Below are 16,493 nucleotides of genomic sequence, written 5' to 3'. Positions count from 1 at the left end.
ACCTGACAACATTTAAATTTTCCAAGATTCAGTCATTTCTATTTGGCCTTATTTCATACAGCAGATTAGTTCACGTTTGGTCCCGATGCATTTCCTGCAGTTGGCTGGTGTATCAGGGATTGAGTCAAAATACATATAAAAAATATAAAACAAACAATAGGCAATAATAGTTGACAGCAATATAACCCTGTGGCAAATTCGAGCTTTTTTTTAAATGCATCACATAGTGCTGTGTTTCAGGACACGCTGGGTACCTTGCATAGTTTTCCATCCGGCAAACGAAACATTGTAAGAAAAAAAACAACATATTTTAAACCAGGACACTGTCTTTTCTTTACCCTGGCAAAGTCATTACTAGTTTAGTTCGCTATACACACGTGAACATGAGCAAAAGTGAAAGAACAATGTGCTCCAAGGTAATACAAAGTGAAAAACACACAGGAAAGAAGCCTTGTGGACTTAGGAAAACTGTCTAGATGCAGACTTTCTCATTAGGCAGTGTTTGCTACCAAGAGCTGGTTTAAATTTTTTATGACATTTGTTATCAAGACCAAACATTATACATATTTATGTTATACATGTTAAACCATTAAAACATACATTTGACTTTTTAAAGGTTTTTTTTCAGCACCTTTTTGTCCTTTCGTCCATTAAAGGACCTTCAAATTATGACCTTCAATGGTACACAGCAACACACTGGAAAAGCTCTCTCAGTGAATCAAGATTAGCTTTTATTGGTGTTTGGCGGGAAAAGAAAGATCACATATGCCATCATCCCTGTGGACAGCACACAATACTAGTAAGAAGTCCAGGTAGTGGTGCGTTCATGGAACTTGTAGTTCATAACAGTCACAACAAGGAGAAGTTAGCTGAGAATCCACAAAGTTGAAGAAGAAATAACAAGGCTGTGTACATTATTGTTATCATTATTACTGTTGTCATTATAACCCGCAATGCCGTTTTACTGTCATTGCCACCACATCGACAGGGGGGCCTCAAACGCCCTCCAGAAAAAAGTTGCATCACTCTCAACAACACAGTTACATAGAAAAATAGCACTGTCAAAAGGTTTCCGAAACACGTGTGAAGAAATTCCCAAATCCCAGATGTCATAAGAAAGCACACGACTTTGTTCTTCCATTTCCACGTGAAAGCGTAAGAAGCTCTGAGACTTATCTTACAGGAATTCAAATTCAAAAGTTTGTGTCTCAGGCTTGAACATATTTCCAAAAAGTAGACCCAAAACAAAAAAGGATAATAAAAGCTCGTGGGAAAACAAATGAAAGTTGGTCATGGAAATCAAAAGGGATTTGTGTGAAAATCATTTCACAGCTTCCACTGAAGAAAATAAGATGCATGAAACCTCTGAAAAAAACTTTTGACTTCAAGTCTGAATACTTGGAATTGTGACTGTAGTAAGAAACAAAAAGAAAGAAATCACTTGACAGTTTTAACCATTCACTAAACCAGCCCCTTTTAGTGATTGTCCAATCAGTTTGTGGTTTTTGAACATCACAAAATTCAAAACACAATGGCAAAGGCAATGCAAGGTCTAATTCAGATATATTTCTGAGGACATGCCCAAAGGAATGGGTTTTCTTTTATTATTATTTTTATCTAAGTTTCTACTAATTGGTGTTGTCTTAGCAAAATCAGACAGAAGCTTTGAGTTCAGTCATAATTTGCCTACTGTAGGTCCGGATTATCTACTCCATCTGCTCCAGTGAGATGACTGATCTTTCAGGCATTGTGACTTGAAACAGCTTCTCTGATTAAAAATTAAGGTCCAACGAGTGCCGCAGGAACAATAACAGCTAGACCATTAGCAACATAGGTGGGACTAGCATGATTGTCAAGCTGTTGTTAAGCTTTTTCAAACAGTGCACATCAGTAGGAATATCTTAATTTAGCAGCAATGGCTCTGTTTGTTTTCTCCTCCCTAACACCTCAAAGATATGGCAACAGATAAATAACTCTCTTGTAACTGGTTAGGGAAAAATGATGCTGTACTCTGCAGAAATCTGGAAGAATGGAGGCAGTGCTAGGCTAAAGCTGGAAACAGAGTGTAATGAGCCTGATGTAAGGCAAGGAAAATAACTACATCTCCCACAGGTAATGAATTACTGAATTTCAAAAGGTGAAACTGATGCTGTTGCCATGTTAACTGTATGCTTGGAGTAATAGAGTATAAACAGGCTGTGTGACATAACCCACTGGTTTATGAAGCCTCCACTTGGGTGTTTAACCATCAATTTGTGGGCTATCTGGTGCCAGAAGTGACCATATAAAGAACAGGGTGGCAAGGATGTATTTTTGAGTATAAAATATCTACAAAACACATATCTAAGTAACATAAACTGGTGCATTAATCAGAGGGATTGAGTCGAACTTGATTTGTGGTAAGAAAGAGAAAAGAAAGAGAATTTGATGCTTTTTAAATGGGAGCCTGTCAGAGCCAGAGATGTTTTGGAGGCAGCACCTAGCAGCCATCAGTGGTGTTGCACTTTAAGGCACTTCCATGTCAGCCTTGTGTCGGGCGGGATGACTATCTGCATTCTTTCTGCAGAGCTAAACATGCTTCTCAAAGTCAAGGATGTTTCCTGCTAGAATGGCATTTTTTCAAGTTGGATATTTCCTCAGAAAACACATGATGAAACAGTCCTAACCAAAGGTCCCAGCATAATTTAGAGTCTGCACGCAGCAGCTAAAAATCTGACATCGCGGTTAAATAGCTGGTAGTTGGTAACAGGCTGTCCTTTGATATTAAATATTAAAATGTCAACAATTTTAAAGGTACCGTGTGTAAGTATTTCTGACAACTAAAGAGAGAGACAGAAAACATTTCAAATGCCAAATACAGTTGTGTACGGTGGCTGTTAGTGGCCAAAATCCTTCCAGACATAAACATATTTTTTAACTGTGATTGGATCCAGTGGGCTCGTGTGCAGTGATAACAACACTACAAGCAACTACTTGAAAATTGTGAATGTGTACTGTCTTCTTCTGTGGTCCTGTATTTGTAAAGCTCAGAGGGTTCTCACTTCACACAGAGTTGTTGCCCATTCAGAGACACCGTTGTAAAAATGGTGACAAATAGGAGTTGCCATGTATGTGGACCCACGTCAAGTAGATATAAATAGCTCATTCAAAGAGAATCAACAAAAGTTATTTCAGTAAACCTACTAGATACCAATAGAAACAGTTTTTAAAGATATATTTTATATGTCATTGACCTGTAATTTTGTTACACCCTGCTATTTAAGGTGGCAACAAAAACTTGTAAATTCATATTAGTCAGTATAGATCTATGTTCTATCTGAGGCGTTTTTGGTATTTACAAAAGAATTTGGATGGGTGCTTTTAGATTGGCAAGGATACACATGAGCAACCTTGAAATTTAATGAAGGGACATGAAACAATTCTTCAGCAAGATTTAATGTTGTGGGGTTCAAGAAATGCATCTGTGAAAGGTCCTTCTTTGACTTTGAGAAGCAGCTTATGCATGAAGTTTTGGAGTGCAGAGCTTGAGAAGCTTAGCAACAGTGACCGAAGGGGGCGGAGCTTAGCAAGTCAGCTGGTCTGCGGAGAGCTTGTGTGTCCCCTGCTGGTGAGTCAGTAAAAAACCAGGTTAAAACTAAATCATTACAACAAAGCAGGAAATGTAAAAAACAAAACGTCCATCTAACAAAATAAATCAGATCAAACCACAAATTTTGGAACTGGATCAAAGTTTTTTTTGTTTTTTTGTGCGTGTATTTTTTTTTATTAATATGCATATTTAATACCTCAGACAAAAACACCTGAGAGAAAACTGACAAAATAATTTCAGCGGGTTTTTCAGGAATATATTCAATTATGTATGTTACAACTATAATCACATATTTCAAGCATATATCATTTACACATATATATATATAATATATGTATATATATATATATATATATATCTAGTGAGAGAATACTTTAATATTCAATAGTACAGTTGTATGGTACAGTAGCAGTAGGGTGCATTTCTCTTTCTCACTGTGGGTAAAGTTTGAAGGAGAGGTATAGACAAGTGTTTGTGTGTAAATCTATTTATAATTCATCAATACAATATGCAACAAAAGAAAGAAAAATAAACTAAAAAAGGAATAAAAGACAAAGAAATGGTATAGGCAGTTCAGTATTGTGTTTGAGGTGAAAGTTTGCATGTGTGTGAGTTTGATTTTTGTCTTCTTGTTTGCGAGTTTGTGTGTCAGGTGGAGGATCAGATCAGATCAGCACCATAAAAGTCCATAACAACATCAACAACAACAATAAGGGTTAGAACCATGGAGAGGACTGTGCGTGTCTGTGTTTGTGTCTGCTTGCTGAAGGTTTCAGTCACTGTTCGATCTCAGCAAATCAACTCTAAAGCCAGTTAGTGTCACAGTTTTGCACTTCCTGGAACAGATCGAGGAGTAAATAGAGAGTATGTGTGAGCAGGACACACTCACCAAATCAAATCCAAACTTTCCAGCGAATGCTGCTGCTTTCCTTTTTGCTTTGTAATTCTCAAACATCTGCTCATACCCAGCTGTTCTGATGGCTAATTACTTCCTGTTTTTCTGTTTTTCCCCTTCACCTTCATAAAACAAAAACTCTATTAATAGTTAAAGTTGGACAGGAATCAAATAGAAGATAAGAACTGAAGTGTTTAAACAAGCTCACAAGGAAAGCAAACAAAAAAAATTCTTAAAACTATACAGTTTTTGTTTCTTCTTTCTAGCGCACCTTCGCTCCCTTCGAAACAGAAAACAATCGTTACTAAGATACCTCGCCTTGTCTCGCACTGTGTGAAATACCTGATTCAACCGTGATACATTCTCTGTTACACCCCAGCTCCAACTAACCAGCTCTGTAACATTGAAAATAGATTGTTTTTTAGCATTAAACAGCTAAGAGAAAAAGCGCTTTATCATGTGGCCCCGTGACTGTCCAGCTAACAACCCATCCCTAACCCCTTATATAAAATATACAAAAGATTATCTCCAAAATCCTCCTCCTAAATATATTTGCTAATAGAAAAATATACAATAATCCTTTGTCAAAATCTCTTTGCAATATGGATGAAAACCTACTTCCTCCTCCTTCTCCTCCTCTTTGCTGGACTAGTCTTGCCTTCCTGCCAAGTTCAAAAATATACATGTTTTTTTGTCCTATTCATAGAAAAAAAATCACATATCTGACCTCTCCTGGCTTGTGTCCATGCCTTGAGCTTAAAAAGTGAGATTTCACTGGTATATTGTGAATTCAACACCCTGTTTAAACTGGCTAGAGCAGCGGCCGGAACGCACTACCTGCAAAAAACGCCGTGCGACATCGGGCGTAAGCACAGCACCGAGGGTGATGGAAGCTGCCGAGGTGTCGCAAGGTGATGGTACAGTACGTCGTGTGGATTCAGCAAAGCAGCAGGTACAAAGAGAGTCAAACTAGGAAAAAAAGATGGCGCCACTGTGCTTTCCTGTCATGACATCCTGAAGCACAGCGCACGCACTAAAACACTCTGAACACACTTGTACTTGCGCCCGGTGTCACACAGTGCTTACTGCAGATCTACACCAGCCTTCTCCCTCACCACTTCAACTAAAGTGCTGCTGTTGATGGGTTGCCTTGTACCCTTCTCTAATCTCCTCTTCCCCACCCGCCCCTTTCTTCCTTCATCTTCTTCCGTCTCTTTCCGCCTCACAAGTCTCCGTGCCGGCTCTCGTACTTGTTGATGATGTTCCTGCAACGACCCAGCTCTTTCCTCATGTCAGCCACCTCCTGGCGAAGGGCGGCGTTCTCCCGCTCCAGAAAGGCGGCGCGAACCGAGATCTGGTTCTCCTTCAGCCGCCGGGCATCCCGCGAGCGCTTCGCCGCCTCGTTGTTCTTCACACGCCGGCTCCAGTACTTTTCATCCTGTCATCGGCGGCGGTGTAGTATGTTGGGGTGTGTGGAGGAGAAGGTGAGGGGAGGAGAGAAAATAGAGAAAAAGAGGAGAGAGTGGGATGAGAAGGGTCATTTATGTGATGAGAGAAAGGATGGTGAGACAAAAGCAACAACAGCTGAATAGTTGCAAACACAGAATACAAAAACACAAATTGACAGCCACAGAACACAAATACCAAGTCCACTACTTTATGATTGGCTAGCAGGAGTCTTAAACTTTGATTTGTTACTAGGGCAGAATATCTGACTACCTGTCATGTTGGCAGAACTTGAAAACTGCTTGTATTCAACTTTTGGAGGCTCACTTACCTCCAGCAAATGAAGTGGTGGTCAAATAAACCAAAATAGCTAATATTGTGCGAGAAAGATACAAGTATTTTAAGGGTGCATTAAATCTGCACCTTCCTTTGGTTTGGTTATCTTTCACAGTGAACCAAGACCCCTGGTTTTTAAGCCTGACCAGAATTTATTTCTTCGTTGCACACCCGAGTACAAATGAGCATCACACTGCTCCAAACGAACTGTACTAACCGTAGAAGTAAGCCAAGGTTTGTTTCAAGTCGACCAAACAGCAACAGCAGCCTAAGTTTAGATGCCATTTAAAACACTAGATTCCTTGATAAAGTTAAACTGTACCACAGCAGAGATCTGCATTCATTACAGGAAAAATCCCTGTTTCTTCAGTTCCCTGATAACTCAAACTATCTGATTCTTCAGACAAACTTCTAAGCAGACGAAAGCTTGAAATCTTATAACTTATTTTCTCCTTTATGACAAATCCTGCAGTGCGTATTTAGCTGTTTTTATAGCATTGTTGCCACGAGTATTTCATGTAAACAAACCATGGCAGACTGTTTCACTATCATGGCCTTTATCCTTCAAAAGAACCCAGTCCATGTCATCTTCATCATAAGATGAAGCCATCCTGGTAAACGAAGCAACAACATTAGCTAAAGTTAAAATTAGCTCACTTTACATGTTGTCGGCTTTTTTGATCAGCGATCGCAATCTTGACGATAAAGCAAGGAAATGACTATAACTTCTAACAAAGTGATCATTGCAAACTGTTGCCCTTTTTGATCCCAACAAAAGGTTTCCAAGCCACCTTTCTCTCCCTCGCTGTCCTTTATTTAAAACTTCACAAGGAACCCTGAAGTACCCTCAAACAGTTTCACAATTTTAACAATTGGAACATCCAAACAACCCAAACATAAGACATTTGCCTGTGATCTAGAACACGTTCACCACAGACTCTACAGTGAGCTATGCTGACCACCACTTCACGTTAAGCAGAACCAGTGAAGCACATGTGATGTTACATGAATACAACAGCTTGTTCAAGCATGTTGTATTTGTAATGATTAGTTGAAATAAGCTCAAAATTAATTGAGTCCACCTTGCTTAGAGGGAAGATTGACCCTGAAATTCATACTTAATGACCCCTGAAATATCTGCTTAAAAGTCGTAAAAGTTAATCGTACTTGATTAGCGGTGCTAAAAAGGATTTAAAACCACTAAAAAACTATATTTTTATAGAACTACCATACAGCTAAAAGAAGGAAGCTTGCCCTCTCTTGGGAGACTCTGCTCTTGAGGTGGGCATGTAGATTATCCTTACTGGTCAGAGCTAAATACTTGATCAGATGACTTTCTTTTAAGTGGGGATTACTTATAATGCACTGCCAGCTGTAGTTACTTTCTAGCCGTTTGCTAATGTTCGATGCAAATTCTGTGATTCACATGACAGGGAAACCATTGCAGCCGATAGAAAGTCCTATTTTATTGCCACTCAGGTTCTTGTTATGTCCAATCTGATATGAGAGCAGCACTGGCTGCAGCAGCACATAGCAGGAGTGTTTGCTAATGCTGAGATATTTTGGCTCTTTATAAAACCTAAGGAAAGTAAGCTTTAACAGAAATTTGACTGAAAAAAATGTTTTAAGCTGGTTTTCAAAAACTAGACAAATTAATTTCTATGTTCATTTGGGAGTACTTTATAGGATGCTGCTTCTTATATCTTTTCATGCCATGATCGGCCATTCTAAAATAGTTTTGTTTACTATCCTTTATTCTTGTAGCAAGCTACATTAGGTACTGATTAATCAGTAGTGGAAAAAGAAGATTAAATTGATGCTGATATTTATAAATCATGTGCTGGAATAAAAGAAAAACTGAAAAGTCTGTTATGCATATAGAACTTTTTTTTTATAAGAAAACAGGTAACGGGTGCACAAACTGATGAAATGAAAAATATTTTATTAATCTCAAAGGGAAATTGTAAGATGGTAGAGTTGCATAGCTTGAATTTATTGTCCTGAAAGCATGCATTTATTAGTCTAACCGTTTGTTTTACAAGCATGCTATAGTGTCCATTATTATAAATTAATGGACGACGCGGAGGCGTGAACCGTCCAATTTATTATTATTAGTCTTATTTTTTTTGTGTTATAGTTATGCAATATCACTTTTGTGCCCATTTCAGGTAATGCAAAAGAAGAATTTTACAGTTTGCAGATGCAAACTTTTGCATGAAACATTTTTGGAGCCTTGAAAATGTAGCAGCTTCAAAGTTTTTGATCAAATATGACTGAATATTTGTATGTAGGCTAATTGGGGTGAAAAGGCTCATTTTGGAGGCCAGAAAGCTAAGTGTTTATTGTAAAACTGATTAAAATTTTCAAGTTGTACAGTGGATTACTGTTTAAGTTAGAACAAATGTGCACTTCTTACAGTAAAAGCCATCAGAAATAGAATAAGAGAAAGGATAAGACAAAAAGTCACTCAGCAATGCTTTTTGGGGATCAAATGGTACATGGATACAAAAGTCCTACACATCAGTGGAATGTGAGTATTATATAGTAATATTTATCTCAACTGTAGAAAAGAAAGCTGTAAAATGGAAAACAATGAAAACAATAAGAGAAGCTCTTTTCTCATTCAGCTGTACAGTCGTGGCCTGCTGAGCTGCTGGAGGAGGTCTTTGGTCTCTGGCTGCTCTTTTTTATGTGAAAATAATGATCTGATTTATGTTTTGCAGCTTGAATATTTTTGTCTTCTAATCAGAGCCAGATTTTGCTCAGCTTCAGTGCAGTGTTGCTGTTCTACATATCAGAACCTACAAGCTTGTTTGTGAGGATCTGATGAGCAGATCTGAACTTCATCTTAGCTTTGGCCAGAGATAATTTTTCCAAAGCAGCGTACAAAGTATTTATAGAACAACAATGGCTGAACACAGCAAGATGAGCACCTTCATCGCTCCATAAATTATAAACACCTCAGGAGCTGCAGCTGCTCTGTGAAAGCATGAGCCATGGATCACAGCCTTTCCTATTGTGCAATGAGCTGAGTACAAAATATTTTAGGACTCTCATAAGGGGGCATCAATACCAGCGTGCGTCATGCTCCTTAAGTTTTTGTTCCACATCTGTACCGGGGCTGTGAGAGGGCTGTGGTCTTTCTAATGATTAAACTCAAGGCTAAGAGCTAAAGAGTGCTGCTGCAGCCTCTGTCTGAACTGGACCCTAAAGGAAGATGTGACCTTTGCTGAGCTGTTTGTTAAGATTTTATCTTTAGAAGCATTTTAAAAATATGAGTAAGTGCTGACTTTGATCAGTGCTTACTTTATGTTTAAATAAAGTTTTTTTTCTACTTTATTTCTCATTTTAAAATTAATCCAAAAAATATCATTTTCATGAGCTATTAAAAAAATAATTCATTTGAAGTGAATTGAATTCAGGTCAATTCAATTCAATTCAATTATGCTCATTTTCTTTCTGCTGCTGTGAGTAAATGTTCATTTGGAGATGTATTACACATTAAACTAACCCCATAAGACGGATATTTTAACCCAGAAAAGGTTTCTAAAAATTGTCAATGACTTTTCATATTTTTGAAAAACATAAAAATTCACCAACTTTCTCAAAGCAGCTTAGACAAAAGTTGCTGTTCTGCAGTGAAGAAGCAGGCTGAGACGTGAACGAGAAGTAGAAATGGATTGTGGGGGATGTAGTACCTTCTGCTCATCCGGGACCAGCATCTTGCGAGCCTTCTTGATCATCGGCTGAGGTTTTAGCTCCTCATCTGTAAAGCAATGCCGCCGTGGATCAAATGCTTCCTGTCCCGGCACGCTGGACAACGCCAGGTCTGCTGGATCAGGATCAAAGTTCACCATGACGTCGCTGTTGCCGTTCGCGACCGCAGGTTGTCCGGGGGGCCCTGGAGGGCAGGTGGAGGAAGGTAGTGGGTCCTGAGGCACTGCCTGTCCACCTGAGAGGGAGGAAGAGAGAGAAAATATGTTCATTTTATTTTATAGTCAAAAATAGATAGCTAGATAGATAGATAGACAGACAGACAGACAGACAGACAGACAGACAGACAGATAGATAGATAGATAGATAGATAGATAGATAGATAGATAGATAGATAGATAGATAGATAGATAGATAGATACTATTGTATGCTTTCCAAACTGCCTTCACGTTGCTCTCGGCAGATTCATTACTTTGTTTGGAAAGGAAATTTGTGGCAGTTGTGTAAAAACTGCCCACGAATTAACGAGTGATGAGAAAAAGAGAAATCTTGTTAATCGTCTTTATTCCCCCCATTCAAGTTTAATCTGCTTTACACCCCATTCAGATTAAATAAACACAGAATCAGCAGCTTAATTACTTGTTGGCCGTTGGGTCATCAGCATCTAGTTTTAGTTTATCTGCAGATTAGAGCCCATCTGCCTTCACTGAGGACAGGCACATGTCAGAGAGCAGCAACAAACTGAGGAAACCGTCCCAGCAGAGGACAGATCATGTCCGACAGCACGAGACGAGCTCAGGACATGAACAAAACATTAATGCTGTGCATTGTTCAGGATATTTATTTTATTTTTTTTTATCTTTTCTATGAGCATGTTAAAGAACTGCTGTGAAACAGCAGTTTGTTACCTTTAAATGAATTTATTTTGTTATTGTGCTTTCATAAATTAATGTATTCCTGCCTTGAATTTAAAACATGTCCCAACATCCTAAGTTTTTTTTTTATTCTTCATATTTTTGAGACAAATTACATAAGTGGTCTTAAAGTAAACAACCTATTTCAATGCTCATTGTTTCAGCGTTATAAAAAAATAAAAACTGTTTTATTATCAATAATAACAATAATTTTAAAGCTTATTAGAATTTTTTTATTTGTTTAAATGAATGTCTGAAGGAAAAACGCCTTTTTAAAATTCTTAAAAATTTTGTCTGGTTTTGGTCTCACATGTTATGCAAAATGTATGTTTTACATTGAGTGCCTTAAAACTACCAAACAACTAGAGGATCCTTTCATCTATACCTGGACAAATGGCAGGAATAGCTGTTCCTCTTATTATTTCATTGCAAGAAAAGAATCAGACTGAGCCCTGGGGAAGGGGTTAAAATGGCATTTCAATCCCTCACAGGTGAAAACCTTTAGCTTCAGCAACTGTAGCTGAACCTGTGCAGTCACATGTGCTGCTCTCTCTCTCTCTCTCTCTCTCTCTCTCTCTCTCTCTCTCTCTCTCTCTCACAGTTAAACCAGGAAGCATTGAGCCAAGAATGAGGCCCACTGAGATGAGTTGGACATAAAGAGGATTACCCTATAGGCATACCCATGGACAATATGTTCATATTTAATTCTTAATGGACTGGAGGGGAAATACTGGGTGTTCTCTCTTTTTTGAATCATTACATTCGCCCACTTCTGTTTTCTTTCCCCTTTTATACAGGCTTAGTCCTTTATATTTTTCTTCTTCTTTTGTCTGTATTCTGCTGTTTTTTCCTTCTTCATCTTTTCTGCAGCACATGCAGTGACACAGTTTCGCCACCATGTGTCAGTATTGAGCTAGAGACACTTGGCAGAGCAGCAGAGTTCACTTCATGATGGATTTACAAGCAGGAAAGATGAGCTTTTTCATTAACCCTTTGTGGTAAACGATATAATAAAAAATGTTTTATTACTGAGTACATATGCAGAATATTTTATTTATTTATTCTGTGGCTATCTTCATGTAAAAATGCTCTTTTTCATGGTATAAAAAGACTTCATTTAATGTTATATTTTCATTTATTTGTAAATCAGAAAAAATATGTAGACATCAATGTTTGGGGTTGAAATAACACAATATGAATATGAAATTATTGCAAAAATTAGTGGACTGAGAAAAGCAAAACCCCAGCCTGGATATTGACAGTAACGTTCAATGCCAGTGAAATTCTTCCATGAAGGTTTTACCCTGCAGCTATTCTGCATTAGCACTGCTTGGCTTTTTTTTCAGTGGAACATGATGGATGCAAAAATAGAAAGTCCATTCTCAGCCAAATCCCTGCACCGGCTGGTTAGACCTTTTCTGTCTTTTTTCCCCCATGGAACAGCGAAATCAAAATGTTAGTTGAGCAATCATCCAGTACCAGTAAGACATGTATTGTGGCAGCATTTGTAAGACACTTCAGAGCTCTAGGCTCTGTGCCACAGATTATAAATAGCTGCAAAGCTGGTGAAAAATATCAACAAAAGCAGTTCAGGAAAGATCTCTGGTACTTTAAATTCAACAGAAAGAGCCATCTTTACTGAAAATATTTTTGGCTTTTAAATGCTGTTTAACAGCAGACATTAGAAGCCATTCTAACTGAATTTTCATAAATATATTCCATATTAATGACAGAATCTAAAGACTGTAAATGCTTTAATCTTGTTGTACTTTGTCAAGTAAAATAAGGACTTTTTTCCTTTGTCAAATCCTAAACATTGTCAGACATCAGGGTCTTTGTGCATCTGAGGCATTTTTCAAACCTAGAAATGTCAGTCGGAGCAGGACAGTTGACATTGATTTGTTACTTGCCCGCTGCTGTGCGCTGTCAATCATTTTATTATGCACATCGACCACAAAACCACAACCAAAATTCTACACAGACTCAGAGAAATCAGGCTGACACTGCATGGCAGGCAGGGGGTGGGACGATTTAGGTGAAGCAAGCAGTCGAAATCCAGCTGAAAACACTTTACTCCCTGAGTGGATGTGTAAACTTCGTAAAAGATGGTGGTTTTCATATTTAAACTCTGAGATAAAATCTTGTGACTGCATTCAGTCTGGCTCTTAAGGAGCAAAGGAAACTGACATCTGCCTGGACTTTTACATAGGATATTATGCCCACTGTTACATGTCCCTTGTCTACAGTTATTCTGTTTTATAGCTGGTTCAATTTGCTCTAAACTTCAGTGGAAAAGTTGACTCTAACTGTACGTGGTTATTGTGCCCTGCCAGTGCCCAGTTGCAATCAGTCCAGGGCTTGTAAACAAAAGTCACATGAACCCACAGATACTCTGGCATGTTTGCTCAACAGAGTTTTGATGACCTGTCAGCCTGTGGAGTTTGACATTTAAGCATAGAGGACAAAACCTGATTAAAATGTATCTTATCTTGGAAAAAAAAGGCATCCCAGCTTTGCCATGAGGTGCCACCATTGCTGCATGCTAACGAAACAAAAATAAGTACTGACCTGTGCAAGCAACAAATAAATGTATCTAATGGTGGCTGTGAAGACAAAAACTGTTTTTAAAAAGTTACTGCAAACAAGTGGTTACTGATTTAAAATGTTAAACCTGCTTTACTACCATAGTTAAAAGTTGCAGATCATTTCCTTTAAGCAGACAGTTTCTTAGTTTCAGCTCTTTCTCCACTCTGATCAAAGTCAAAAGTCAAGGTCAGCTTTATTGTCAATTCTGCAGCATGAACAGGACAAACAAAGAATTGAAATTACAGTTCTCTCAGGTGCATGAAATACGAGCATGTAAGCCAATAAACAAAACAAACCAAACTAGTACTATCGCTGAGTAAATAAAGCACGTTAATAAACAGGCAAGTGCAATATATGTTTATGATTATAGTGCAAAACAAACATCACCTTGCAGGGTGGATGCACAAACTTACTCATATTGCAAAGATCTGAGAATCTGCTTGAAACTTCTAGAAAGCTGAGTATACAACTATTTGTTACCATCTGGAAGCTGACTTGACCAAATGAGCAATGCAGTTAGGTAGGTGGAGTACTAGAAAACAGTTCCCAGAGCACAATATGAAGCAACACTCTTCCCACCATGATTCCTCAAACGACTGGACAGCCCGCTAACCGGGCAGCAGAGGAAGACAGCCTTTCCTTTAGAAGGCTGTGGTAACCTGAAACATACACAACCATCCAAAGATTTGCAATAACAATAGATGGGCTTAACTTTAACCAGTTTGCATGTATTGATTCATTGATTGCTGTTAGGTTTTTGTATTCATATGCATTGCCAAGCATGCATATTAACCATCCTATTTTTTCCAAGCCTGCTACAATAAACAAAACCCATCTAACAGCCAAGCTTTTTATTTGTCCTTCAGTCAAATCCAACACAGACAGAAGTTTCTAATCTCCAGCTCTTCTACCACATGTGCTTATGTCACTGTGCATACTTGCACACTTTGTTACTAGTCAGATATGTTGAGTTTTTCACTTTTATTGTCTTTTTAATGAATGATCTGACTTTGTTGGATGGTGTATTTAAAGTCACACCACTGAACCTATCGAGGCTAATTCTTCATCCATCTTCATCCTGTCTCTTCTCTGAGCTCTCTCCAGCCAGTAAAAGTCGGCCTGATGTTGACTCTTATCTCTTACTCTGTCACTTTTTCTCTCTTTTCTTCACATCAGTAATGAATGTCAGTGTGAAAACAAGTCAGAAATAAAAGGTTTTAAGGTTGGAAACAGGTTGCTTCAACAAGTGAAAGCTACTTTTTAAACTGTTAACATGGTCATTTTTTGCTTTTAGTATTTTATTGTCAATCAAGTTCCCTCGTTATTGTCTAGTATGATATTAAATAAATCTAGATTACAATTATCCAAAGGATTACAATTATGTAATAAATGTCCAAATAATCAATCTATTAATTTATACATTTATATAAGACATATTTGTTATTCAGTTTGAGAATCATAAATGATTTAAATTTTAAGTTACTTAAGTGATTGAATAAGTCAAAATATATTAAAGTTAAATACAATTCCACTGATAATCGTAACCTTATTCTCTGCTCTTATGCACATCACTTCTAGCAGTTGTTTTATTTAATACAAAAAAAATAAATAAAGTCACAAACTCAAGGGTCTGATTCTTCTCCCCATCATTTTTTATTTATATAAATAATCAGAACAAAGCATCAATAAGGAGAAATAGCATCAATATCTGATCATAATCATGAATTTAATCCTCAGTTTTTGATATATAATCCGTGGATGTTCCACAGTCATCGGCTTTATTGATGGGTCATTATAAATTGACCAAAGGTCCTTTTCTTTATCCATTTATGCATCATGTGGTCCATTTGCGACCATCAGATCAAATGCTTCTGATCCGATGGCGTCTGGATGGGGCTGATCGTGGATAAGTCAACCCAAAGCTCCATCCTAATAACAGCCATTTTGGGCCAAAAGTTGAAACTGATCCAAGAACATGGCTTCCGCTGCTAACGGGTAAACAGCTGCCAAGCGCGGCCTCGTCTGGCTTCATTTCCTGTCTGAGAGCAGGAGACATTTGGAGTAAGCAGCCGCTGATTCTCTCCCTGCCTTCATTAATTTAGCTGAGATTATGTGGTTTTCTCCTCCTGCCTGTCAAGCTGCCTGTCAAGCTCTCCGTCTTTCTCAGCATTTCCATGAATATAAACTCAACTGAAAGATAAAAACTTACTGATGTCTGATTTAAACCCATTTCAATAAAACCAAATCCACATTTTTTTTCACCAGATCTGAAACACCGCACTGACTCTGATATGCTTGAGACTTTTTACAGGCTTGTTTGGTGAATTAAAGGTCTAGAATTAGGGCTTTCATTTCTTATTTACCTTTCTGTCAAGTAAAGAGATCTTTATTAAATTCTTCATCCTAAATCAACCACTGTAGCATCTATTAAGTATTGATTCTTCAACGGAGCGTTCAGACACATTTAGATGACTGTGAGTGATGGATTGGAGCTTTAAAAACATCGAAAAATATTTATTAGCCTTTATTTGTTTTTGTCAGAAATCAGATCCCATCTTTTTCTCTTGAGCTGACATTTAGCTCTGATCTTCACCAGTCACAGAGAGAAATCATCTGTCGTGGGCAGAGACGCCCACAGCAGCAGAAAACAGGCAGGTTGAGGTTTGAGAGTCAGGTGAGCAACTCTTCCTCTTGACTAATCTCTTGTTTGATCTAACTATAGTCTCACATGATCCACCTACACGTCAAGCTGGATGTAACAAACGCACAGCTGCTCTAGCGGGGTTGCAGATAACGCGAGTTAGAAAGAAAACTGAAGTGGGAGTCGGTGGAGCAGGTAAGAAGAGATTTTACAGCACATCATCTACTTAAATATAGTGCTGGGGAAAAGTCTTGAGTCGGCCTTTCTTTGTATACAGCTGCCAATCAGCCAGACTTTCTTTTAGTTCAGCAATAATTCTCCAGACTTTCTGGGGGTTTTTCAAAGTTTTTCAAAGGGGGCAGGGGGGCTGT

General features: G+C 38.1%; 1 protein-coding gene across 1 annotated transcript in view; it reads right to left on the bottom strand.

Annotated features, from left to right (window-relative positions):
• Positions 1-710: 710 nt before the first annotated feature.
• dbpa (D site albumin promoter binding protein a) overlaps positions 711-16,493 on the bottom strand; it is a 41,614-nt gene continuing 25,831 nt past the window's right edge. Inside the window, exons 4-5 of the mRNA XM_042011702.1 lie at positions 9,965-10,218; positions 711-5,922 (exon numbers count right to left, since the gene is read on the bottom strand). Of these exons, the coding sequence (XP_041867636.1) occupies positions 5,707-5,922; positions 9,965-10,218 (470 nt within the window). The 3' untranslated portion in view covers positions 711-5,706. The remainder of the gene's footprint in view (positions 5,923-9,964; positions 10,219-16,493) is intronic.

Source organism: Melanotaenia boesemani, chromosome 17 (genome assembly GCF_017639745.1).
Source record: "Melanotaenia boesemani isolate fMelBoe1 chromosome 17, fMelBoe1.pri, whole genome shotgun sequence".
Classification (NCBI taxonomy): domain Eukaryota; kingdom Metazoa; phylum Chordata; class Actinopteri; order Atheriniformes; family Melanotaeniidae; genus Melanotaenia; species Melanotaenia boesemani.
Note: the sequence above shows the minus strand (reverse complement) of the source record. Positions and strands in the feature narration are given on the sequence as shown.